Source organism: Phodopus roborovskii, unplaced genomic scaffold (assembly GCF_943737965.1).
Source record: "Phodopus roborovskii unplaced genomic scaffold, PHOROB, whole genome shotgun sequence".
Lineage (NCBI taxonomy): Eukaryota > Metazoa > Chordata > Mammalia > Rodentia > Cricetidae > Phodopus > Phodopus roborovskii.
Genome location: NW_026126514.1, coordinates 3,506,948 through 3,534,643, shown reverse-complemented (window position 1 = coordinate 3,534,643; position 27,696 = coordinate 3,506,948). Strand labels below are relative to the sequence as shown.

General features: G+C 38.1%; 1 protein-coding gene across 1 annotated transcript in view; it reads right to left on the bottom strand.

Annotated features, from left to right (window-relative positions):
- The window catches only part of Akap6 (A-kinase anchoring protein 6), a 418,711-nt gene that overhangs the window by 106,421 nt on the left and 284,594 nt on the right, over positions 1–27,696 (bottom strand). The window contains exons 8-9 of the mRNA XM_051195831.1: positions 22,990–23,138; positions 3,410–3,530 (exon numbers count right to left, since the gene is read on the bottom strand). Of these exons, the coding sequence (XP_051051788.1) occupies positions 3,410–3,530; positions 22,990–23,138 (270 nt within the window). The remainder of the gene's footprint in view (positions 1–3,409; positions 3,531–22,989; positions 23,139–27,696) is intronic.

The window sequence follows — 27,696 nt, the reverse complement described above, 5'->3', positions numbered from 1 at the left end:
CAAAATGATGTAGTTTAAATTAATTAATTAGAAAAAAGGGGTCTTAAATGTCTAACATTCTGGAAATAAGAAATGGATTAAGTGTACTTTATTCTTTATGACTGTACTAAGGCTTCTAAACTATGTCATCAGTATCAGATGCCATTGATACATTAAATGCCTATCAAGTGTCATGCCATTCTTGCCCTACACACATTCCTTTGCATTTGGCCAGCTTTGGAGAAACAACATATAACAAGAGCATCCCACTCAGAAAGTGTGCTGAATGAGTAGCTCCACATCTAGCAGTTAAGAGTAGGTGGTTTTCTAGCTGAGGCCAAAATACAAAAGCAATGGGGACAACTAGGAAATGAGCAGCTAGTGTAGAAAATGCTAAGTGAACCTCACTTCCTGACACTAGAAAACTGAGGTTTTCTCTAACTTGACATTTCCAAATGTGGACCTTGGGGCTCACTTAGGACTTATTATACAAATACATAAATCTGGAAACAACCATCTGTGCCAGGGAAAGAGTTGGGTAATAGAACACCAAGCTACCCAGGGACAGAACAAAGACTTCAGATGCAGTGATAGGAGGAATGATGGCTACCCTTGCCCATGCTTGCTTTACTTTTTACCTTCACTCAAGAGTTATCTTGAGAAATATCACAGTTATCCCTTTCAATTATGCCATCTATTAAGCTTCATTTCTATTTTTCACTGTTGTCTATGGTTTGAACTCAGGCCCTCACACATGCCATGCAAGCACTCTCTCATGAAGTTTACAGTAGGCACACACTATCAGACTTCTGTGTGTGATAAGTACAAGGCATTTCCCCTGATGTTAACACTTTCAATAAATGAAAAGGGTCAGCAAAATAACTCAGCAGGGTAGAGATGCTTTGTGCCATGAGTTTGTTCTTTGGCTCCCAGATTGTGGAAGGTAAGAACAGACTCCTTTAAACTGTCCTCTGACCTCCACATGTACAAAGTGGTACAAAGTGTATGAATACACACACACACACACACACACATACACACACACACACACACACAATGTAAAAAAGAAAGAAAGATGGGTTAAGTAATATAGGTTAAGAAGTCTCTGAAGTGGGTTCACGTCCTTCCATTGTCACAGGCTCAGCACTAAGAATAGTAACCATCCTCTGTCCCCAAACACCAGTGGTGCTTTTAATAAGACTTCTGATAATGCATTGATAAGCAGGGGTGGGGAGCCAATGTGGAAATTAAAGATGATCAAGGTAGTTTCCTGCCATTTGAAAGCCCAAGACCTGCCAGCAGAGCAATTAAAGAGCTCCAATCCTCCAGGACTCTCTTTGATCGATAGGCTACAAGTTCCCCTCTAATAAGTCATCAGTTTAGTGGATTCTTGAAAAAGCAGATTAGAACAGAGGAATACAGTATTGAAAACGCTGACCTGACCCTGGAGGCCCCAGGGATTCTTGGGCAAGACCTCGAACTAATCCTCAGTCAGTTTTTCTAATCTAAAAGCCATACTTCTACAGGATTCCTAACACCATATCCCCAGGATTGCTTTGGAAGTTTCTAGACCTCTACAACTATTTCGGGCTCACACCAAGACCTTTGCACACCTGTAGCATTCTCCCTCGGTTTCTTGGTAATATTTTCTCTACAAACCAAATGCAAAGCGAATACTGGTCTATGTTGATCTCCTAAAAGCAGAAGCATGGTGACAGGATGAGTCACAGATGAAAATGTTTGGAAAAATACACTAACCTAGAAGTCCCATGTGGGTGGAATAATCACCCTTGGTGTGCCAGAGTGGGCATTCTCAGGCGAAGCACTTACAAGCAAATCGCCAGAAAAAGACAACTGCTTTTTTCATTCAATGACTTCCTATTAATTGTGATATAAATTATAAGGCTTGTGATTTTTACAAAGAATAACAATGTTTCAGAAAACAGTGGCGTATATGAAAAATACAAAATACATCAATATGAAAGGAGATGTTACTTGGTGATATGATGACAATAAGCTCTGAGATAATGGTTGAAAAATACAATGTTTTTCTAGCACTAAATTAATATAGACTTGTAATCATTTTTCAGATGTAATTTTTGATCCTGAGATTGAAATAGCCTAGCTTTAGTTACATGAGTTGGAAACTGTTACTCAAACAATGTCATGCCAGAAAATATTTAAGGTAGTGTAGACAGCTATTCTTACAGGAAACAGAAAAGTCTCTGAACAACATCAGGACTGGACAGAATTCTTCAGAGAGTAAAGTCCCCATTTACTGAGTCCCTGGGGCACCTATAGCCTTTCTTAACTAAGATGGTTCCCAAAGGACAATAATTAATGTCAATCAGACACTGTTAAAATATATGTCTCCTTAGAGGAGGCAAAAGTTAAAATACTTTATTAAAGAAAGTTTGCCTAAAATGGTAAAATTGAAGAGGATAACTTTTATTTGACCTTGATTTTACTTCTTATTCTCTAAGAATTTTTAAAAAGCTAGAGGGTAGTTGTTTCTTGTCATTATATTGTTGCTGATTCTGTGGTTAGTTATTAATTTTATTTTTTATGATTCACAATCTGCTCTTTGAAATATGCCATATGCTCAAAGCAATTCAAGGATGACAACTGTCAGAATTACTCCAATAAAAATTGCTTAAATGAGGAAGATTTACTGCAGCTGATATCTCAGCGTAGAACATCCCTTTTTCTTCCCCCACAACTCTCTCAGTGACTGTGAATCTTATAGCCATCTTATTTTTTCCCCCAGTAAAAAAGAAATCACATGACTGTTTTGTAAGGACTTTTTAAGACTATTGAAGTAGAATTGGTAAAACACTCTAGGTTAAGGAGGGAACTAGCAGATATGGAAGTAATATAGATAGTTATCACTTGGTTTGCTTGAAATCAACATGAATTCCAAGCAAGAATTCTTAAACCGCCTGAAAGTACACTGCTGTATGTGTTACTCACATACCTTGGATTGCAGGAGCTCTGTACTTTGGTAACAAGAAGTCAAAATGAAGGCAAATTTCTTTCTTCTGGGAAGATATAAAGGGGTGGATTGAATCTACCTGAGTGCTCCAATCAAAACACACACTGTTAAATGTTACCCTCCATCTAACCCTGGTTTTGTTTCAGTTGTTTTTATTAATGCAGTTTCATTTATTGCTATTCATCTTAAAGATAAAGCTCTGTCCTTCTTTAGAATTACACCAAACGGAATGTAATAAAGGGAACCTTCTTGCAATTATGATGTCGGTGCAGCCTGTCAGTACACTAGGGATGGAAATGAGTTTGGGGACAGGGGAGGGAATTCTAATAGACACCATGATACATACAATGAACACAAAGGTATCCTGAGAGAGAGGAGACTTGTCAGGCTAATCAGATCTTCCACAGCAAAGGAAAAGCAGGGAAGGGTAGCTCTAACCTTGTAAAGATGCTGCTGCTGCTCCTCTGACATCATCAGGTCATGGCTGTCCATCACCAGGGACTCCATGTCAATCAGCCAATCCCAGAGCTCCTGATATTCTGAATCAAAGTCCAGAAGCCTGAAGATAAGGCACAAAAATGTATTATGCATAAATACAGTGTAGTTGTTAAACTCTCCTATTAGAATAATATATTCTTGAAAACCCATGATGTTCCTAGGTGAATACCTGTAAAAAAAAAAAAAAAAAAAAAAAAAAAAAAAAGGCAAAAATCATCTGTATGGTTACACAGAGGGCAAAGTAGGAACTTAGGGCTGTGACACAGCCACTTCCTAGATTTTGAAAGCATAACATGTGATTCCTGTACTCACTCCCAAGCTATATCATGCTGATTCCCATTTGCTAACAAAGAGACATGACTATGTCCTTGAAGAGAAACACTATCACTTCACAGACAGAAATGGAGGGTCAGGGACTTGCTGAAGTTTTCATTGTCCCAGATTTGAGCTAAAGATAGCACTTTCAAAATCTGAATTACTTTCTCATTTAAATCTCCTGGATGTTGCACCTCAATAAATCTATTCTAAAAATATAATCTAGATTTTTCAACAATGATAACATGCTAACAAATCAAAAATATTATTTTCACTGGAAAATGGCTCAGTCATTCACCTGTCCCCTTGCTGTCTATCTGCCTATCTCGGCAAACACGTATCCTACATTTATTGTCATGGTTGAGTAGCTAGCATTTCAGCTTAACACTCAGAGATAGGCTTGAGTGACTCTGGTAAGCCAGTGAGAACCAGTGGCAGATCCAGTATTAGACAGGTGTTCCCCACAGACATGCAGGAAACAAAGGTAAGGACAGAAAGTCAAAACAATGAATCTTTGAATAGGCAGCAATCATTAAAATTCAAAGGAGGATCACTATGGTTTTCAACAAAATAAATCATTAGAATAAGGAGCTTAACAGGATTAATGTGATTCTCTATTGAAAGCCTGGTGAATAAGTAAAGCCCAGATTCTTCTAAAACACTGTGATCTGAAAATGAAAGTACAGAATGAAAACTATGACTTTGTCCTCCCACCTCCAAACTACTCTTAAAAGAAATGCGACAGTTTTGTCAAACTCAATGAAGGCAAATTCTCCATTAGTGCTCATGAAGTAGTGACCTCAGCTATGATGTGGATGAGTCAATGGAGTATGATTACTTCTCTGTTCTTGTCTGTCTAAGTTACATTGCTTTTCAAGAAAATGCATACCATATACTTAATAGATAAGTCAAACAAGTTTACAGTGGATCTGGGAGTTGAAAAATTTAATCTGTAACTGCCTAATTTGTTTTAATTGTTTTTACATCGTTACCAAGATTCTTGACTGTGGAACTGATTAGTAAGTGTTCAGATGCCAGTGGTATGTCTAGCTGCTGCAGGATCAAACTTCAGCAGATGTATTGTGGTCTACAACAAAGCTTTTCAAACTCAATGAAAATATGTGCACAACTGATAAGTCTAGAAAAATGAAGGTACTAACTCATACTTGGGGAGGAAGATGCAATTTGAATTTCCAATAAGTCTTGTCGATGCTTTTGATCCATGGATCACACTCTGAGTAGCAAGGGGTTTCCAGTATACATGTGAAATCTGAATTAGTATTCCTACTCAACAACAAACCAACATTATAGGAGGATAAATGAACCATCAAGACTTCAAAGTTAGTCTGTGAATAATAAAAAGATACTACTGAGGATTTGTTTGTGTGACCACTTAAAAAATACATGTGATATTATGACTACCATTTTCTTCACCTCTGCCTTCTAATATTTTACCAATAAAAACTGGGGAAGAGTAAAATGCAACCCACGAAAATGGAGAGTAGGATATGGAGAACTATTGAAACCAAAGGGAGAAAGAAATAAATGATCAGTTCTTCATTAAGTTGGCTTGAAGGACATGGACCAAGTAAAGATGGGGGGGGGGGACAGATACTTTAACATATTTCCTCTTCTCATTTTGCCCAAGTCCTAGAGAGAAAACATGTGAGGAAGGCTGGTAGTGAGGCAAAATGGCCATAAGCCTCAGCCCTCTCCTGTTAGGAACTATAGAAGAGATAATCTTCTGAGGTACCTTGCAATTAGCAGGACTGAGTGATGATGGAGGGGTGAGAGAAAGGTGTCTGCGGGGGAGGGGGTGGGGGTTAGTTTTGATTAAGGCTCCTGTTGACATTCTCTTACCTAATCTTCTCCAACATTTCGGAAAGTTCAATGGCTAAGTTGCACAGAAGTATTACCATGGTAATAAAGGCACAGCAACCCTCAGGACAGGCAGGTGGGGGTCTGGCATGTGATGCCAGGCCTCACTGAAATTTGGTAGGACCCATGAGGGTTGAGATGAGGCTTAGTCAGCTAGAATTCCACTAGGGCCTGACCAAGCCTAGAGACAACAAGAAGTAAAACAACCACAACTGTCCTCAGGGTGAAACTGGCCTGAGACAATGAAGTCGGTCTATACCAAAACCCTATGCTTAGCTATTGAATTCAAGAAACACAAGGTCACATAAACTTCTATTTTCTCAGCTGTCAACTTGGAGAAAAGAATGGAGAAAGGGAGATCTGAAAACCTGAGCATCAACCTAGTTATCACTCCCTAAGGAGAATGAATATATTAAGGAGGCTATCATATAGTTAAAATTTCAATGCTGATCTTAAAATGCATCCTTCTCTTAATTCTCTGAGATGTTCTAGTTTGGTTGTGGTTCTGTGATTGTGGTGGTTTGAAAGAAATGGCCACCAAAGGGAATGGCACTATTAGGTGTGTTAGGGGAAGTCTGTCATTCTGAGGGCAGGCTTTAAGGTCTCTTTTCTCAAGCTTCCTTCAGCATGACAGTTAGTTGATTGACTTCCTCTTGCCTGTGAAATATATCACTCAGTTGCACCAAATCTGCATGTACACTGCCATGCTTTCCACCATCATGATAATGGACTGAACCTCAGAAACTTTAAGTGAACCCCCTCAATGAAATGTTTCCATTTATAAGACTTGCAGTGGTCATGGTGTCTTTTCATAGCCATACAAACTCAAACTAAGATAGTGGTAAACAAAGTGATGACCAAAGGCAACTTGTCAAGGTGGAAGGTGTTTATTTCTGCTTCAACTTACATCATGAAGGGAAGCCAGGACAGGAGCTCAAGGCAGGAACTGAAAGCAGAGACCCTGGGGGGAGTTTTCTTAATCTCAGCCATTCTGATAGAGGCAAAATAAAATCTCAAGTAATTTTAGTTTGGACTTTGCAGGGAATTAATGGGCTAGCTTTTTTTTTTTCTTTTGTGTGTGTGTGTGTGTGTGTGTGTGTGTGTGTGTGTTTTAAGGATACATTTGTTTATTAAAACTGATCACATATATTAGTGCCCAATTGATTAGTTACCTTCCTATTCCTTTCATCCACTTTTCTATGGGAAAGCAAAAGAAAATTTATGAACAAGAGAATGATTAATGAATAGATTTGAAATAAATGAAGAATAAATGCAGGATCATAAAAGGCTTTGAACCATGGAAATCTATCCACTGGCTTTCACTAGGCTTATTGAACTCGTTCCTTTTATTATTTCTTATCAAGGACTGTCAGTTGCTGCTGAATGCAGAGTTGGGTTCTTAGTCCACACTAGAGACCTGAGCATGTGGGAAGAGTCTTACAAGGATGCTCTGTGCATCTCTAAGACATTCTTCTCTTTTACAGCAATGAGTAATTAGATTTTATATTGCATTTGTAAGACATGTTTTATGCCCCCAGGCAGTGGTGGCTCACACCTTTAATCCCAGCACTTAGGAGGTAAAGGCAGAGGGATCTCTGTGAGTTCAAGGCCAGCCTAGTCTATAGAATGAGTTCCAGGACAGGCTTCAAAGCTACACAGAGAAACCCTGTCTCAAAAAACAAACTGTGGTGATATATTGTTTATGATCCAATAAAGCTGACTTGGGGATCAGAATGCAAAGCTAGCCACTGCCATAGAGGCCAGGCAGTGTTGGCGCAAGCCTTTAATCCCAGCACTAGAGAGATATATAAGACAAGAGCAGGGTCTCAAGCAGGCATTCAGTCTTAGACGTTCAGTCATAGGCAATTGGTCGCCAGCCATGTTGAGGACAGGATTTCCCTAGCTTTGGTAGAGGTAAGAGCTCTCTGGTGGCTTGGGTGCTTTGCTTTTCTGATCTTCATCTTTAACCCCAATATCTGTCTCTGGGTTTTTATTTTTCATGTTACAACAAACAAACTCAAACTAAAAATCAAACAAAACAAAGAAAGCTCTATTTCACAAGTCTGTGAATGCTTTGCTCTCATGTTTTGGTCCTTTGATGTAGAGTTAGCATCAGTGTCCCCCAAAAATTATCACCAAGTTTTGATACAGAAAACAAGAAAGGTCTTTGAACAGGCATTTGTGCCCGATAATGCTAGTCATGTGTTAATTTATAAGTTTTTAGGAAAACATTAGATTGTTCCAAATTTAGTTATACCAAGTAAATAACTTTATAGCAAATCAGAAATTGATTACTGAACTTCTTGTTTGAATCTTGTGAGACATCTGAAATGTTTACAATTGTATGTACATACCACTACAGGAAACTTTATATGCTTGGAAGTCTTTAAAACTTCCCTGTCTTTACATTACTTTAAAAGATATGTGGTTTGCAAAGGATATGATGCAGAGACAATATCATCCAAATAAAGTGTCAGCTACAATGCAGTAAACAGGAAGGCCTCATTTCATAACTTTGTCACAATGGCACCCCAGAACAGCTTAGCAGCATATGCCAGTATATGTAGTATATGCCAATTTGATCAGCTGAATTCACAACCATGTTCTTTTGTTGACTTTCCAGTGAAAAATATCCAGGTCCCTCCTTTTAAAAAGAAGATATAACTGATAATGTGGTTAAAAGGCAGGAAATTTCATAAGACATTACATTCCTTGAGTACATGAATATTTTCTGGGGGATACTTTTGTCACAAAATTGTATTTATGATTGTCAAGGTTATAATATCAACTCATTATATAATCTCCTTGATTATATGTTGTGTGATGGGTACAACACACACATGTATGAAGATATACATGATGTGAGGATACATGGATGGATGTAATTGGTCAATCTTAGGTATTGTTCCTCGGGAATCATTCTTTTAGTTCTTTCTTAGATATTGTTTCTCAGGAATATTATTTTTTTTCAGTTTTGATAAATCATTTGTGCTGACATGAAATACACAGTTTTTAACAACTAACAGATTCATTTGAAGTGTCTCTACTCTTATGTATAAAGTGATGATGAGGGTTGTTCTTCTAAATCCTGTTCATGTATGTTTGTCTTATTGGTTGAATAAAACACTGATTAGCCAGTAGCCAAACTAATTAGCCAGCCAGTATAGGTGGGGCTACCAGGCAAGAAGAATTTTGAGAAGAGGATGCAGAGGGAATTCTCCAGGGATGCCATGTAACTACCTGGAAGATAGGACTCCAGCCTTCTCCGGTAAGACAAGATGACAAGGAAATTCTTAGATTAGTAAAAATGGGTTAATAATTAAGAGAGCTGGCCAATAAAAAGCCTGAGCCATCAGCCAAACAGTTTATAATTAATATAAGCCTCTGTGTGTTTATTTGGGACTGAATGGCTTTGGAACAATGTGGAACAGAACCTCTTTCTACAAAAGGGTAATATCAATATAGGGAATGTAGAAGAATAAATGTTCTTTTAGAATCTCTTTTACATTTTTAATCACTTACTTTAATTTTAAGACTATAATATAATCACAACATTTCCCTTCTCTTTCCTCTCTCCATGTCCTCATTGAGCTGGGGTTTACTAATTGAGTTAGGCTGTTAGGCCAGTAAGCCCCAAGGGGCTCTCTATCTCTGCACCCCTAGTGCTGGTGTTACAAGTCTGTGCAGTCTACATTTGCCCTTTTATTGGCATCTGGGTGCTTTTATCGGTATTTGGATGCTGATTCTTGCATGGTAAGCACTGTATGAACTGAGATATTTCCCTAGCTCATCTCCTTTCCTGGACTACTAAACAGTCTTAAAGTACATCTTCCTTCTATTCGAAGAATATGTTACATTCTCTGTAAATATGTTATAAAACAAACTCAAATATTTTCTCTGAAAGTACAACAAAGCAAACATATCACCTAAGTATTCCTTTACATACTCTTTAAATTATACATCCACATTAAATTGGTTCACAATAAAAGAGGGAATAGTTATGTTTGCTTTGCAGGGCTGGGGACCTAACTGGGTGTGTGGTCATGTGTTCTAGGAAAGAGTGTCATGATTGTCTCATCCCTAGAACTTAAGAGTTGAACATTCTGCTCTAAACATAATATTTCCATTTTAAGAAGTTAATCATGGGAATAAGACATCTTGTAACTAAGTTAATTTTTGCTATACAAATATATAATTAGGAATGTGTTTAAGTTAAGAGTAAATGTGGTGGTTTGAACAAGAATAGCTCCATAACTCATATTTGAATGTTTAGTGACTAGGGAGTGTCATTATTTGAAAAGATTAGGGGCTGTGGCCTTGTTAGAGAAAGTATGCCACTGGGTGTGGGCTTTGAAGTTTCAAAAGCCCATGACAAAGCTCAGTCTCTCTCTCTCTCTTCTCTTTCTCTCTCTCTCTCTTTCTCTTTCTCTGCCTGCAGATCAGAATGTACCTCTCAATTATTTCTCCAGCACCATGCTTGCCATGCCTACTGACATGCTTCCTGCCATGATGATAATGGACTGAACCTCTGAACTGTAAGCCAGCACCAATTACATGCTTTCTTTGATAGGAGTTGACTTGGTCATGGTGTCTCTTCACAGCAATTGAACAGTGACTAAGACAGTTACAGAACCTAACATAAACAGATAAATAGAGAAGAGTCAAGCCTATTGAGAAGCACACAAATGTTTCTTAATGGTTTATACCTACGTTTGGGTTTTAGTAACTACATCTGATTGCCAGAATGATTTCCCAGCATCTTGCTCACCATTCTACTCTGCCCATTTTAATGTTAAAAAAGATTCCAGGATTTTTAACAAAAAATGAAATACTATCAATCTGATTTGGATTTTTCTTTCTTTCTTTCTTTCTTTTTCTTTTTTTTTTTTTTTTTTTTTTTTCCTCGAAGAGACTGGCAATATATATTTGTGAGGCTAACATAGTTTCAGACATGACTCTTCTCTTGAATCCCGATGGGAATTCTGTTTGACTAGCTAAGTGTTTAACACACAAATGCATTCAGCCTTTGGTATTTAAAGTGGGCATCATTAACTCAACATTTCAACTTAAACTTTGCTTAAACGATAAAGTTTCACCCAAGTGAAATCAATGGGAGGTGTGTGTGAATATATGAGGTCTCATCATGGCCCACTAAGGAATTTTGATTAAAACAGCCAACCAAATTAAGAAATCATCAAATTAGAGTGATTATTGAAGTGAAGAAAAAGCTAAAATGTCCATTGCTTTTCTACCTTAAGATGAGTATTATATGTATTTTATCCGTATATATACATATATCTTTTTAATGGTTAATTTCACACTAACAAACATAAAAATATCCACCTGTCTATAATAAAAGTTTTATTAAATGACCCAAGTTTCCTTGCTTCTGTAGTATATTGATTCTTTCTCCAAATATTCACTGAGTATTCAGTGGTCAAATTATTTGAGCAGGGGAGATTGCTCATGGTTTTTACTAAAAATCACACAAAAGGAAGTGGTTAAGAAAATTTTACAAAATACAATTTCAGTGATCTACTGATGAAAAATATTAACAATAGCTTGGAATTTCTCACTAGTATCTACTCCATGCTGAATATAAGCATGTTAGAGGGATGTAACAGTGTCTTTTAGCCCAATCATAATATCGTTAAAGAATAAAACTTAGCTTTGTAGGCATAGAACCTGTTAGGTACAGTTTCATATAGTCATTAAAGAATAAAACTTAGCTTTCTAGGCATAGAACCTGTTAGGTACAGTTTCATATAAAATTCCTTTTTCACTCTAAACATATTAAAGGGTGGACATTAGTTTACTATTTCAGATGAAATTTCATGAGCAGCTGCCTTAGGAGACAAGAAGCCTGACTTTGCCATTAATAAATAAAAAGAATATGGAGTTCTTTCCAGAAATAATTCTCTATATGTGTACTTTATATATACACATATATGTGTTAGTATATATCTGTATATGTGTTTTATATATAACACAAATATATATACATACACATATATACACAGACATTAAAATGTCTAAGAGAAGTAAAATCAAGACTTGAAACTTGTTGGCAATTGATCTTCATTTATCATAGACTACCTGTCCACAAATAACCTATGCCTGAAATAACAGACATAATCCATATATTTAGAAATGCCCATATAGATTTTTGAGTGTCTTTTATGTCCCTTCTTACAGGATTCTGTAGGGCTGTAAGGAAGTCAAACTCTTGACCACCTTTTTAGATAAGTCATTGAACTCAGAAGCTTTCTGAAGAATTTTAGAATAAAATTTGGGAGAAGAAAGGAAGAGATTATACTTCTGAAGACAAAGTAAGAGGTACTGGCTGTTCTTTAGAAATGAACCTCCCATTATCATGTGTACCAATGAAGCTCAAGATCCAGGCCAGCTACTCATGTACTGGTGTGGCTTTAGGAGCTCACCCCTCAGTAAAATACACACCCCCTACTTCAGGTGTCATCATCTTCAAGAGTTTAATAGGAAATACTTGCCTTTGTATTATGACACCAGTTAACCTAAAAATAATTCTTTGTTGCTGTTTTCCAATCTGTAACAGAAGTCTGGTAGCAGAAATTCTTTTTAGAGGACTTTGTATCCATGGAGGCTGACCCTGTTCAGAGTTATCAACCATTCTTACTTATCAACTATTCTTACTGAAAACTCCTTAGGTACTATTATGCAGCTTACATCTAAAATCTGAGAGTGTGAAAACACAGACACCATTCTTTCACTTAAAGAGCACTAGGAGAGGAACTGGGGTTTTCAATAATACAACACTTCTATAGTGTGCACAAGGACTTGGATTTAATCCCTGCATTCTCTAGTCTTAGTTACTAAGAGATTGCTTCAAACATTGTTTATAAGACTATGGAGTGATAAGTGAAAAAATTTTCTTGGGAGAATTGAACTCCTAGGGCCAAATCACAGCCATTCTTGAGGAGGTGTATAAAGTATTCAATTCTAAATTTATTTACTATTATTTTATTTTTGCTGTTATTTTAATGAATTATTATCAATAATGTAAGGTGACTCACATCTTTGGAGAAGATAGGAGAATGATAAAGGGAGTAACTCTGAAATAGATCTGCTTTGCACACTACAATGTGTTTGATGAGGTTTATCCTAGGGGCCATTTCAAGATGTTAGCTTTTTACCATCTCCAGAACCCATCAATACCCATAAACTGTAGGCAGAAACAATATACATAAATCTTTGTTAGTTGACTGTACTGTTAACTTTGAAGTCATACCTGCCTGCAAAGTAGACTTCCAACCTCCTCTGATTTGCTGATTTTTAGATCCTGGTATGGGCCGAGTTAGAACATTGCTAGAAAACTGACTAAGACTACATTTAATGAATTTCCATATTCCTAGAATACAATCTCATGGTACCAAGTGAGCACATTTCTCTTGGCAGTGTTTTCTGTACATTTTAGTCCCCAAAATCCTATTTTAGTAATCTCCTGGGCTCCAAAGATCTTATTGCTTTATGTTCTTGGGTAGCTGGGAATATGGGTACACAACATTGAGCCTGACTATTTTTGCCTTTTTTTTGACCAAATGTTGCATTTTGACAATATTTTTACTCACCGTAGAAGGAGCCAAGTGGATCTGAATCAAAACCTGATCAGGCACTAATTATATCAGTAAGAGTAGAATCAGAAGCAGTAGGAATACAGGAAAGATTAATGGTTTATTGAGGATGTCTACTGATTTAGCTTATTCATAAGGATAATTTCAATACTGATGCTTGTAAGACACAGTACTTCCTTTCTTATGACTAGAAAATATTTTATGTAAGCAGGTTCCTAAAATACTCATTGAGCAGAAATTCAAATTCCCTTTGTGTACTTGGGAGCGGGCAGGTGAATGAGCACAACTGCATTCAATTGGATAGAAACTTGTGCCCTATTGCTTAAAAGGAAGCTAAGAAATCACCTGCGGCAGTGAAATGCAGGGTGATTATGTCTCTTCTCAGGTGTTTAAAGTCACTCAGCGTATCTTATTGCTTAATTAATTTAGAGAAACAAACCTGGTCTTTAATCAAGCAATATTTTAAATAGTGATTCATTTCTTTCACCTGTCAATATCAGTTGTCTTCAGGGATATTATCTGTGCATTTTTTATTTGTGTTTTCACACTAATCAGGAGATGTGTATTTTTCTCATCTTTCTTGTCACACTTTTAGCCTTTTGTCATTTCATTCAATAGTAACATATATGGTTGGGAAGAAATTTTATACTAAAATATTGTATAATGAGGAAATGACATTGCTATTTTCTTCAGTATAAAATACAACCCTTAGCTACATCCCCTGTTTCCAACAAGCATTGTTCAATTTCCTCTGAGGCAGGGAAAACCTTGCATACTGATAATGAGGTATCTTCTAAAATCTACCTTGGGAATCCCTCCTACCCCAAGCAAGCAGAGTTGGGAACATCTTTGTGTATTTCTTCAACGTCAAATGATTTATACAATCTTTAACATACACCCTATGCACACTTCCTGTCTAATAGCTACAGATCTCCCATTCCCCCTCCTCACCATTCTCCATTTTACTATATTGTACACACCTTTCCAAGTAACTCAGATATTCCTCTCTCCTAGGTCTCTCTTACGCTTTCAAGTCAGACTGCATTAGTCAGCCCCAATACTGGAATTCTGGTGTTCTGTCTAGTGATTTACAATGTGGTATCTATGTCAGTGTTTTTCTTTTCCTCTTTGTCCCCCAGTCACTCCCTCCAGACTATGGAGATGAGATCTTATGTTCATTTTTTGCATTACTAGTATCTCACACTACTCTCAGAAATGCAATATTTATATAATAAATATTTCATTTACTGTTTTTTCTTTCACTTATATTTTTGTGTTCTCTTACAAATTGTCATTTTTTTTTTCCGGCAGAAATCTGCATATGTGGTCTAGGGTAATGATTCCCATTTTATATACCCATGTTGAATCTTGGAGAGGTTAAACATCTTAAGGTTGTGTGTCCACAAAGAAGCACAGAGCCCTTGAAATTTGAGTCTTAGTTTGTAACCCGGTACATGTTCTCATTGACTAACTTAGATTAGAGAGAACATATGACTATCTCTATACGTAAGTGTTATTTGTGCAGTTAGAAGTATTCTAAGTATATCTAATATCATGAATAAGAACCCATACATTTAAAAATATTTTTGTTCTTTAAAAAAATCCAGGTATACAATGTATCTTGATTATATCTGCCTTCCACCTCTTCCCTGCAATTCAAGCTCACCACCCCAAAACATCTCCCTCCTAACTTCATGTTGTCTTTTTCATTTATTCTTTAAAAATAAGTATTTATTTATTTTATATCCTAACTGCACTTTCCTCTCCATCTTCTCCTCCCATTCCCTTCTCCTACCTTCCCTCCACTCCCCCCCTTAATCCACTCCTCCTCTGTTTCTGTTTAGAAAGGGCAGACCTCCCATGGGTGTCAACAAAGCTTGGCATATCAAGTTGCAGTAAGACTAAGCACCTCCCTTTGTATTAATGCTGGGCACAGACACCCCATAAGCAAAGAACAGGTTCCCAAGAGCCAACCAAATCATGGGCGACAGCTCCTGCTCCCACTGTTAGAAGTCCCATAAGCAGACCAAGCTACACAACTGTCAGGTATATGTAGAGGGCCTAGGTGGGTCCAATGCAGGCTCTCAGGTTGCTGGTTCAGACCCTGTGAGATCCTACCAGCCAGTTTAGTTGTTCCTGTGGGTTTTCTTGTGGTGTCCTTGAGCTCTCTGGCTCCTACTGTCTTTCTTCCCTTTCTTCAGCAGGATTCCCCAAACTCAGACTAATTTTGGTCATGGGTCTCTGCATCTATTTCCATCTGTCGCTGCATAAAGGCTCTTCAGTGAAATTTTTTTAAAATAACCCATTGAGTCCATGTTAGCACTGCCCATATGATGAGCATGGATATGGGGTTATCCACAGAGGCACGGACAGCTCATTACTGGCCATGGCAGGAAAGACAAGTGATTCTCCTCAAGCAGCCATGAACAGGTAATCTCTTCCACTTGCGAGGCCTTAGTAGGCTCTACATGGGTGTGCATAGGCATGAGCAGGCTAGAATGTTAACTAGTTTGCTCTCATACAGGTTTTATGCAGACAGGAGCATTAGCTTAAGGATGGGAAATAATGGTGAACTACATACAGTCCTCCATTACTGTCAGCTAAGATACTACTTAGAATTCTCAATTTTGTAGTCTTTATTTTAGAAGTTTTATGTGACATCAGGAAAGCTCTAAGTGAAATAAGAAACATTATAATTATCCACAGCTTTCCAAATGCTCAAGATTACAGGCAACAGGCATGTTATTGCTCTTGGCCTCTTAACTAATTTGTAATTTTTTCATACAAATGCAGTCTCCATACTTTGATCATAACACTAGTTTTATGGTGTGTGTGTGTGTGTGTGTGCATGCACACGTGTGTGGTGGCATGGACTTAGGTGTGCATTCCTATGTGCATGCATATCAAAGCCAGAGTAGGATCTCAGGCGCTGTCTTCCATATGCTCTACTGTATTGTGTTGGGCGGGGTTACCTCATTGAACAGCAAGTTTACTGTTTTGACTAATCTGGCAAGCCTGTGAGCGCTCAGAGATCCACCTATCTCTCTCTGACTTCATTCCCTCACCCCAGTCTTATGTGGAATGCCAGATTTTATGTGAGGGCTGTGGATTCAAACTCTCATCCTTGTGCTTACTGATTAGGTACTCTATCCCTCTGAGCTACCTCTCCAGCCTCTAGAATACTGTCACTTGACATTCCAGGTCTTCTTTTACTGTCCTAGCTGATTTCACAAGTTACTTCCTTGGAGAAACATGCTTTTTGTCACTTCCAAGCCTGTACCATCCTCCATTGAGTTGTATTTGCCTGTCAACATTCTTTGTATCTCATTGACTTCAAATCCCTGATGCCTTGCATGACCTCTGTTGAAGAGGTATTCGATAAATAATGTCTTTATTGGCACCAAAGTCATTTGAGCAACTTGGGTATCAGAGTGCCTTCCTCCCATGATTCCTTTTATCCCACAGTCCTCTGAAGATTGTCTGTTCATTATATCTTCAGTCCTCAATCTTTCTAGCATACTTTACATTAATTCCTAACCTGAAAATCTCCATTGTCTAAAATAGTGCTTCCCAAGCTTCTAGAAATCACTCTTGGAAGGTTGTTCACTTATGATGAATGTATTCACTCTCTTACTCCCAGGATCTCCAGATTCATAGGTCTGAACTGAAATCCAGAAGTGGTATTTTAACAAATCGATAGGAGGTGCTGATGTTGCTGGCTTAGAGAGTACACACCAAAAACCATGGAAATAGCCTCTCAGCAAGTGGTGAGCTTTTAGGCTTAGTCATCCCCACCCCCACCACCCTTTATCCCCACCCCCACCCCTGCCTATAGAATTGGAATGTTAGGCTGGTTGGGCAAGCAGGGAGGAGAAGGGGATGGAAGCTTTGGGCTTCAAGGTTCCACTGATGATCATAGCTGAAAATGTATACTCAATGATTAACTCAGGATCTGGAGTTAATCTCCTCCCCAAACATTTCCCCCATTCCTTCAACAGTCTATCCTGCCTTCCAGAGTGCAAAACAGTTGGCCATCTTCTAGATCTGTGCTCCCTCTTTGCTGGCCCCACATCCATTTTAGTTACTTACTCATATGAGCACCTGGTACATGACAGGCAGCATACCAGATTCAAGGAAAAAGGCACTGAATGCAGGGACAATGCTGTGCCTCGTGCATCCTTCTCACCAGCTCTGGGGACCCTGATTTGTTGTGGAATACTAGTTGAAGGTATGTCACATTCACTGATGCTGTGGAATGTTTGTTTAATGATGCAAAGATGTGATGCATTTTATTTTTTTATGTTGCATTTGCTTAACTTTGTTACTTTGCCTGCCTAAAACACCTGATTGGCCTAATAAAGAGCTGAGTCAGCAGAGGAATAGGCAGGGTTGCCAGACAGAGAAAATAAATAGAAAGAGAAGAGGGAGAAATCAGAGAAAAGGAGGAGAGAAGACACCAGGGGCTAGCTACACAGCCATACAACCAGCCACAGAATAAAAGGAAAGAAAGGTATATAGTGTAGAGAAATGTAAAAGCCCAGAGGTAAAAGGTGGATGCATAATTTAAGAAAAGCTGGCTAGAAATAAGCCAAGCTAAGGCTGGGCATTTATAAGTGAGAATAAGTCTCCATGTCATTATTTGGAAGCTGGGTGGCGACCCTCCCCCCACCAAAGAGTAAAAGAAAACAAAAAAACAAAAAAAAAAACAACCCTACACCATTTCCCCTTACTGCACAGCTACATACTGACTTAATGCTACACTAAAGAGCTATGTCTGACTTTGTAGGTGTTCAGTAAGCATTTTTTTTAGATGAAAATGAGAAATTCTATCCCCTCCAGGCCCCCTCTGTTGTCTTCTCTGGCCTGCTCTAGTTCTCCTGGACCCAGTTAGACTTGAGTTTACCTGTCCAGGAACCCAACTCTAACCCTCACATGTCTCTAACTCAACACTTCATACCATTGCAGTTATAGACCCGCCTGTTCCTAAAACTAAACCATGCATTTTAAGTGTAAAAACTACCCCACTTTCTCCCTCCAATCTTCACTTTACACAGAATGTGACTACAGAAAACACCTAAAAATGTATTTTGGGTTTTCTGACGGTTTTGTTCTGCTTTTTGGATACAGGGTCTCACTACTCTTGAAGTCTTTGGTTCCAGTGGGCTTCATGTCTCAGTGACCTCAGGGGGTTGAACTCACAGGCATGCTCTATCATACACCATTTTGAAGTTTCTTGCCAAAGGCATCCTTATGGAATAAAATCTCCTTAGGACTACTGTATTTTTCCATCATGAGTTTTATACAGTATAGAATTTCACAATGCAGGATTGATGATAAAATTCCATCAAGGGTATAGTTCAAATCCTCGGAGAAGAGATAGTGTGGCTGTTTCGATGATCTGTCTTTTTGTTTTGTTTTTGCTGTTTGTGGTGCGAGTTTTGAGACAGGGTCATCCTGTTCACAGAATACCCTCAAACAATCTGCCTGTCTCGTTTTCCTGCATGCTGAGATGACACGTATGTAGCCACACCTGGCAACCATTATATTCTTGACTTAGGGTTCTGAGCTGTGCTTTTTTAGTTCCATCATATATCTTCTCTCCGGGCTACTGAGTCATTAAGCTGTTGGGTATTTTAATTCCCTAATTTATATGTTGAACAAAAGGCATGACTAATAATCTAAACTAAGTTTTCTCAGCAAGTATAGAGCTCCTTAATACACTGAACCACACATTTGAATTTTAATTGAAAAGTGAAAACAGATAACATGTTTCTAGGAAGAAATATCTAAAAAAAGGAGACGGTTACTGCTTATAAAGCATACAGAATACAAGTAGTACTGCTAAGCTACACTTAGAGCATTGAACCATGCACATAATAGGACCTTGTAAAGGCTTATTGACCAAAGAAACAAAATAATCAGTACTGCTCTCACTTAAATAAAAAGTAGCATTTATTTCCCCAAAGAATCACAAAGACTCACATATTGCAGGCCACCCAGGAGCCATGGCTCCACGATGATATAATAAGCCAAATATCTCCCATAGATGAACATGTTTTGTCACCAGAACATGTTCCTTTGTGTTCTGGAAAACACTCCCACCATACCCACCCAGGACTTCAAACCACAAAACTGATAACTAAGAACTTTGGTATATCACCCTAATAAACACCTCAGCAAGCCAGAGTGGTTATAAATTCATTTCAAATGGAATATTTTTGTTATATAAAACTTGTAGAAATTTCAGAGCACTATTCATTATAATAGTTGTGTCTTCGCAGAAGAATTCTTATATAACTAACTACATTAGCACTCATGATCTAAACATATATGTGAGAAAGTATATGAAGTGGACTACCGACTTCATTTTCTCTGTAGTCTATTGGATATCTGCATTTGAAATACAGACCCTGGAAAGCCCACGCTATTCCCACACTCACTTGTTGGAAACAATACTCATTCTATGTAACAAAAGGAACGGTTAATGATGCTTTCTATCATTGGAGTAAATAATTTTACAAGGCTGTGATTTTAAGGCTTCAGAATCACATATTTGACTGTGGGAGCAGAGTCTTGGGGGCAAGACACCTCAGATAACCTCACCCACAGGAATTTCTCAGACAGTGCTTTGCTGTGTGTCAACAGGGACTAGAACGCAGTATAGGTTTCTGTTTGTACTATTAAATGGCTGGCTTTCCTTCATTCAGTGCACTCTTAAATTCCTACACAATACACAGCCCTCAGCACCCTAAGGAGCACAAACAAAAGGATATCAGGGAAGCTCACCCACTCCCACATCACAGAACAATGCTCGCTGCTAACTAAGCAATTCCCAGGGCAGATTTATGATGAGTGAGTGTTCAGGTTGGGCCCTTGGAATCTGAGGTCAGAAACACGTGGTGCTGCTCAATCCCAAGGCTTTTAGAAAACATAAAATGTGACCAAAAGTCTGTGCCTGTGTGCACTCCAGAGAGTACTTAGGCGTTTGGAGAAATTAAAGCACATTAAGCCCCCCAAACAGCTTATTGTTCATGCTCTAAGATTTAACCTTTTCCTTCTCACTTGCTGCTGCCCCTTCCCGGCTCTGGTCAATAGAAAAATATGTCTACTGAATCAAGAAAAACAAGTCAATGAAATATATACCAGGTCTTCCGATTAGAAAACAACCTGATAGAATGACAAATATAAATTATTTGTTCTCATTTCTAAACAAAATTATTACTCTGGTATTTTCTTATATTCTTATACCCCAAGTAATTATAACAGAACTGAACCTCTAATCTATGAACTAACTTAACCCACAACATTGTATGAGGGCTGTAAGTCCATTGTAAATGTGAGTACTTCGAAAGATAAATGCAAGGCAGGTATGGTGGTGCATACCTTTAATTCTAGTACTTGGGAAGCAGAGAAGCAGGTGGATCTCTAAGTTTGAGGCCAATCTGGTCTATATAGCGAGTTCTAAGATAGTCAGAGATCACAGTGAGACCCTGCTCCCAAAAAGAGCACCCCCCCCCTAAATTAGATATAACAAAGAACAAGAAAAGGCTTCTTTCCTGCTGCCCTTCAGAGAATATTCTGGATAGAGTTATTTCCACAGGCTTATATGATGCTATAAATATGCAATATTATAGGAGAAGAGTGTCTATCTCTTGTTGCCTAGCCCAAGTATAAAAATGAAAAAGGTGACCAATTATATTTTATTATGATTATAACCAAGCTTTTAAAACTATGAAACAATTTAACTTCATCTCTTTTACTCTTTAATGATCATCTATTAAATATTAGAATTGAGTTAGAAAACAAACATATAAACATACTGGGCAATGTTTATATAGCTTTATGGGCATTCAGAATTATCTAAAATTACATAACAAATATTGAAGATTATGAGCAACGAGTCCTGTCTAAGTGGAGCTGTACATATCAGGCTAAATAAAATAGCTCATGGGATTACTGCTCGGGTGTTAGCTTACTCAGACATGGTAGCACACATTTGTCACCTCAGCACTCATGGTATAGAGGCAGGAGAATTAGGAGTTCAAGGCCAGCCATGGCTACAAGGGGAGCTCAAGGCCAGTATGAATTACATGAGCCCCTCTCTTAAACTTAAATAAATAAATAAATAAATAAATAAATAAATAAATAAATAAAGTCAAGAACTAGTCTATAATTCTAGCTGACTTTGTGTGAATGTGAGTAATCCATGGTCTCTAAACAATTATCTAGATCTCTATGCTATGTTCTTCTGAGTTTCTATTGAATCATTAGATTCATTAGAATCATTAGAAATTAGATAAACTAACTTCAACATAGACAGTGTTGTCAAATGGGGGATATAAGTTTCTAAAGTAATCTATGAGGAAGAAAGACCAAGATTGTCAATAAAATATAGTCTCAAAAACACTCCTAAGAAACACAATGCTGCCCAGTTACAAAAAGAGGAACATGGTATGCACTCACTCATATATAGATTTTAGACATAGAGCAAAGGATCACCAGCCTATAATTCACACCACCAGAGAAACTAAGACACAAGGAAGAACCTAAGAGATTCATACAAGGTTCCTCACAGAAGGGGAAAGGGATAAAATCTCCTGAGCATATTGGGAGTGTGGGGCAGTGAGTGGAGTGGGAGTTAGGAGAAAGAGAAGGGGAAGAGAGGAGAGCTTGTGGGACTAGGAAAATTGAGTCAGGGGAATTAGGGGAGGAATAAATGAGAGCAGAGAGAGACAGAGACAGAGACAAAGAGAGAGAGACCATAAAAGAAGGAGCCATTATAGGTTTGAAGAGAAAACTGACTCTAGAAAAATGTCCAGAGACCTACAAGGATGACTCCAACTAGCAATCTGAGCAACAGTGGAAAGGCTATCATAAATGCTCTTCACTGATAATGAGATTAATGACTAACTTATCCACCATCATAGAGCCCTCATCTAGTAGCTGATGGAAACAGAAGCAGACACCCACAGCTAAACACTGAGCCAAAATGGAATCCAGATGTAGAGAGGGAGGAGTGATAAGAAAATGTGGACAAGACCAGGCTACAGAACCCACAGAGACAGCTGACCTAAACAAGGGGAGCTAATGGACCCCCAGACTGATACCTGGGAAACCAGCATTGGACCGACTCAGACCCCCTGAATATGGATGGGTCTCAGATAGTAGGCCTGGGCTGTCTAAGGGACCTCTGACAGTGGAACCAGGATGTATTGCTGGTGCACAAAAGGACATTGGGAGCACATTCCCCATGGAGGGATACTCCCTTAACCTAGAGGCAGGAGGGAGGGCCTAGTCCCTACTCCAAATGACTTGACAGATTTTGTTTACCCCTCCTGGAAGGCATCACCCTCCTTGTGGAGTTGGTGGTGGGGGGATGGGATGGGAGGTTGGTCGGGGGGCCATTGGAGGGAGAGGGAACTGGGATTGATGTGTAAAATAAGAAAAAATAATTAAAAAAAAAGAAAATAAAAAAAAAAACACAAGGCTTTTTTGTGTTGTTTTGTTTTGTTTTTTGGTTTTCTTTTTTTCAATATAGTAACAAAGTTCAGAAGTTTTGGCTTAAATGATAGAGGCTAATAAAAGCCACAGTCCTCAACCATTGAGCCCTCCCTTGTCTGCTAGCATGGAAGCAAATGCCTGCCTAACACCTAGTGCTGGCCATCACTGAGAAAGAGAATGAATGAGAATAAAAGAAGAAGATGAAGAATCCCTTACCCATTGCTTCCCACAGAATGCACTTTGGACATGTCAGCAAACTCCTCCTTTCTCTTGCTGCCACTGGTGTACTGCTCGCTGTACAGCTTGAGGGACATCTGCTCAACAGCATCTCTTTGTGCTTCCAGGTAGCAGAGCTGAGCCTCGTCCTGGAGAGAGAAGGAAAGAAGGGCCACTCTCTTAAGCCAGAAGGAAGGCATGTCAAGTGAGGGCGACAGCGTTCACATCATTGCACTGCCTGTGTAGGCTTGGGTTTAATGGGATCAGCTGGGCACACTACAGAATTACATTAGAGATTGGAATCTTATAAGTTCGGAATCATATAAGTATATGACCTGAATAAATGAACTCTCAGAGGACTCTGTACATATTACAAAGTATTCCTGAGATCATAGCACGGCATGATGAGACTACCTAAAAAATCTGTGAAATTCCTTAATACTCTTCCTCACATTGTCACACATGTAGTACCTTTTAAAAAGTTTCCTTTCAATTTATACAGTGGGATATTTCATATATATATATTTCTCTCCTGAAGACTTTTATTTTTCTTCTTTGGGGAGATGTAAAATGCCTTCTATTAATTCTACTGGATGTTTAATAATGTATATATACTTCATTTATTGCATTTTTTCTCTCTGTACTACTGTCTTAATAGTGCAATGGTTCTCAACTTTTGTAATGCTGTTACCCTTTAACACAGTTCTTCATGTTTTAGTGACATCCAACTATAAAATTATTTTCATTGCTGCTTCATAACTGTAATTTTGCTACTGTTGTAAATTGTAATTTAAATATCTGTGTTTCCTTATGATTTTAGGTGACTCCTGTGGAAAGGCCATTCAACCCTCAAGGGGGTCACAACCCACAGTCTGAGAACCACAGTATAGTCGCTTTTCAACACATAGGCTTGAATTGTTGACTCATACACACTTGGGGTTTGCTGCAAAAGAAAAGTAGTAATTTCATCATAATGGGTTTTTCTTTCTTTTTTTATTTTTAATTTTTAAACTTTTTTGGTCAATCAGAATCCACAGAATACTGAACTACATTTGCATGGAAATGCATTGGATAGATGTTTTATTTATTGCCACTATCACAATCCCTGTGGCTTTGGGTTCTTTGGAATGCCAGCTGAAACTGAGAATGAAGTCCCCTCAAGGTTGCACTTCTCTGTGATGAAGGAGAGGAAGCAATGTTGAGTTTGGATGCACATGGACCAAGGGATCCTTATTTTCCTTTGAGTATGCTTCACAAAATCAAACAACATTTCTGACCAATCTTAAAACTGCTATTTCATGGTTTCATTGTGTCTTTCCTTAGGAAACAATAGTTATGATCAGCTGTTGCATATTCACCAGAACTCTCTAAACTATAAACCAGACATGATCTTCTACTCAACATTCAGAGCCAATAACGGGCTTTCTCCTGGTCTTACCTTTTATACAACTCAGCTATTGAGAAAAGAGGAGGATCACAAAGTAGCAATCACTCAAAGGGCTTGACCTATTAGAAATCCTATATTTTGCATTTTACAGGCTCTAAATTTCCACAGAGAATTTCAAGAGACAATGTTTGGATTACTATAGTTATGTATTACGGTTTCAGAAAGTTCAAAACCAGTATTTGTTCATCCATCTAGACTTTTCTTGCTCAAACCAACTGACTTGAATACGAAGAGACTCAATTAGTCATTCTGTTACAGTGTTACATGTATGCTTGTTTTCAGGGATGACCAATTGGTATGCTCTTCCCTGGGGAAGACTACCTCTCCTGCTCTCAGCATTCCTTAGTTGCCTGTTGTTCTTTGTGTAGGGTTGAGGTCTCTCATGGGTTTCCCCACCCACTTTGGCATGTCTATTGTTGTCCTTATTCAGCTCATGGTTAAGCAGTCCTGTTACTGAGACTTTATGGGTGTAATTTATGGGAAAGTTTGGAGGAAGGGAAGGCAATGGAGAAATGTTGAAACTATTATGTAGTCTCAAAAACTAAAGGAAAAATGTATTATCGACTGTCACTCGGTTTTAGAGCCCTGGCCCAGCGTGGATGAAACCTTGGATTTGATTCCAAGTACCGCAAATTTAAAAAATAAAAATAAAAAAATACATATAATATGTGTAGTTTCAAGAAGAGATGTGACTGGTGGGAAGTCACACAAGAAATGTTAAATGTAGTGTCACTTTGCATTTTTATTGAAGATGTGGAAGGGGAAGTTTGCAGAATGTCAGTGGTGTGTATGGAAGAATGCTAAGAGGTATATAAAGTAACACTGGTCTAAAAACATATTTTAAAGAATAAAACAAATCAATAATAAGAACAAAATTTTACAGAGCATAAAGGGTCTGTAAAATTGCCTGAATGGTTACAAGTATTTGCTTCACAGTTGTCAGGGTAAGAGTTTGGACCCAAGGCCCATAGAACAAGCCCAGAATCCCACAAGTCTGTAACTCCAGCTCTTCGGGCCTTTGGGTCTTTGCACACACAGGTTTATGCACCCCCATACACACATACAATCTCTTTAAAATTTATGTCAAATTCTTATGTAATAAATAAGATAACAGAAATATTAAACAATAGTCAACGAATGTAAGAACAGTTCCTCCCCAGTGCTACAACCTCTCCTCCACCAGAAACCTAGGGTACAATGAGGAAGTTGCTCTGGGTTGGGTGCTCTGGAAAACTCCATTAGATATGCATTTGGGTCATCAGGGATCTTCTTGTAAAGACATCTGTCTTTTAACTGTACTAAGTAATGTGCTGACCATGGTTCACTCTGGGCAGTGATCTCACAAGTGTGTGCCTCTGTTCACAAAAGACTCATGAAGAAGTCAGAATAGGGACTTATCAACACTCAGAAAAAATAGTCAGCATTCATGGCTCTGTGGGGATGTGTACAGATGAAACATCTCTAACAACAGGGGTGTGTAAAAAAGAGTCCAGAGAACAACTCAAAATAAAACTAGTTACATAAGTTCTTTCTAGAAAGTTCTCATCACTAACAAGCAGGTGAATAGACAGCCTAGGCCTTTCCTGTCCATTTCCATTTCTATTTCTGTTTTTAATAATCCATTCCTACATTTCCTTATGAAAGAATTAAACAGTTTCCCTTGCTAACATCGAGTGGCTTTGCCATTCAAAATCTCTTTGTAGATTCTCTTAAATTTTTTTCTAAACATAAACTAGAAAGAGAGATATTGCAAGAAAATATCATTCTGAAAAACAGTACCAGTATTTCTCTGAATAAAAGAGTTTTAATTATCATTTATGATAACTGTGGATACTTCAAAATGTCACTATATTGTACATATGGAAACAGCCTGATGAATGTTAAAAGATAATATTATAGATAAGTAGATAAGCAGGATTTATTAAATATAAGTAAATAATAGTAACATTATTAAAGATTCATAAAAAGGCAGGATTTGAAATTTTTTATTAAATAGAAAAATGAGATGTTAGTGGTGGATGTGCCCGTTCATTTCTAGGTTGTAGTGATACCGAGCAGATAGAAAAAATGAACTGGGCAGAGGAAGAGCTGCACTCTGGTAGGAATATTAGAATTCAAATGCTAATTTGGATTCTAATTGACATTAGAATGCAATGAGAATGCCCTGGGGCAGACACCATGATGGGAAGAGGAAAAGGACTCCTCCCTCCAGTCCATGCATTAGCACCGGATGGCAGACCCAGTGCAATGAATCTGCAGTTTGTTCCAGCTCTTTTCTTCTCTAACATTCCAAATTCATTTTCTATATTGTTCCTCAGCTAAGCTTGTATCACAGCTAAGACCACTGGTGTGTCCGAGTTTGGGTGGGGATTTTTTCTTTATACCCTTTATTATTGTCTTAAGTGTCATCTATAAAGTGATGCCTTCAGTCACTCTCCTCTGAGCTTTAACACTTTACACCAATCACATGACTTAGGTTATTTTAGGTCCTGATGTTTAAAAACTGGCTGTATTCTCAAACTCTCCAGAGCCTCCAATTCTTCCCATACTGGTCCCTCCTTGTTAAACACATGACCAGAAACTAAAGAGTCACCTTGACTTCTTCCTTTCTCATAAGCCACTCCTTATGATATGATTCATCTTACACAGTACATCTCCAAGTTCTCCAAGTTGGCATTGCTATGGCCTCATTCAAGCCTTCTTTGCTTCTTACTTGCATTACAGTTGATTATCTAGTGTGTATTTCCTCTCAGGACTTTGGGCCTGAGTCACTCAGTCCCTCATATCCCTCTAGTTATTTTCACTTACATTGGCAAGAGTGGTCATTACAAGCATGAGCTGGCTTACTCCTACACTCAGACCCCCCCCCAAAATAAGCTAAGCAATTCCTTGCCTAGGCTAAACCAGTGATAATCTCCCTATTAATCCCCATGCTTCACCCTCTTTAATTATCTTTTCCTTCTCTAATTCTTTAAGCATTCCAAATTTTTAAGCAATTATGCCTTGTCCATGGATTTTTACTCCTATATTATTCCCTTTTTTCTGGAACATTCTTTTGATAATGTTTTGTCTTTCAGCTTATACCTGACATGCTGATTCTCAGAGAGTCCTTTCTCAATGGCGTTGCTGAAACAGATCCACTGTGTTTTGTTTATTTCAGAACCAGATTACTGTCCTACTCAGCACATGCAAATGCAAAAGTCTTATGTTTAGTATTTGATATAGTTTCTGATTGTCTTTGGATTCCAAATATTAAGAGT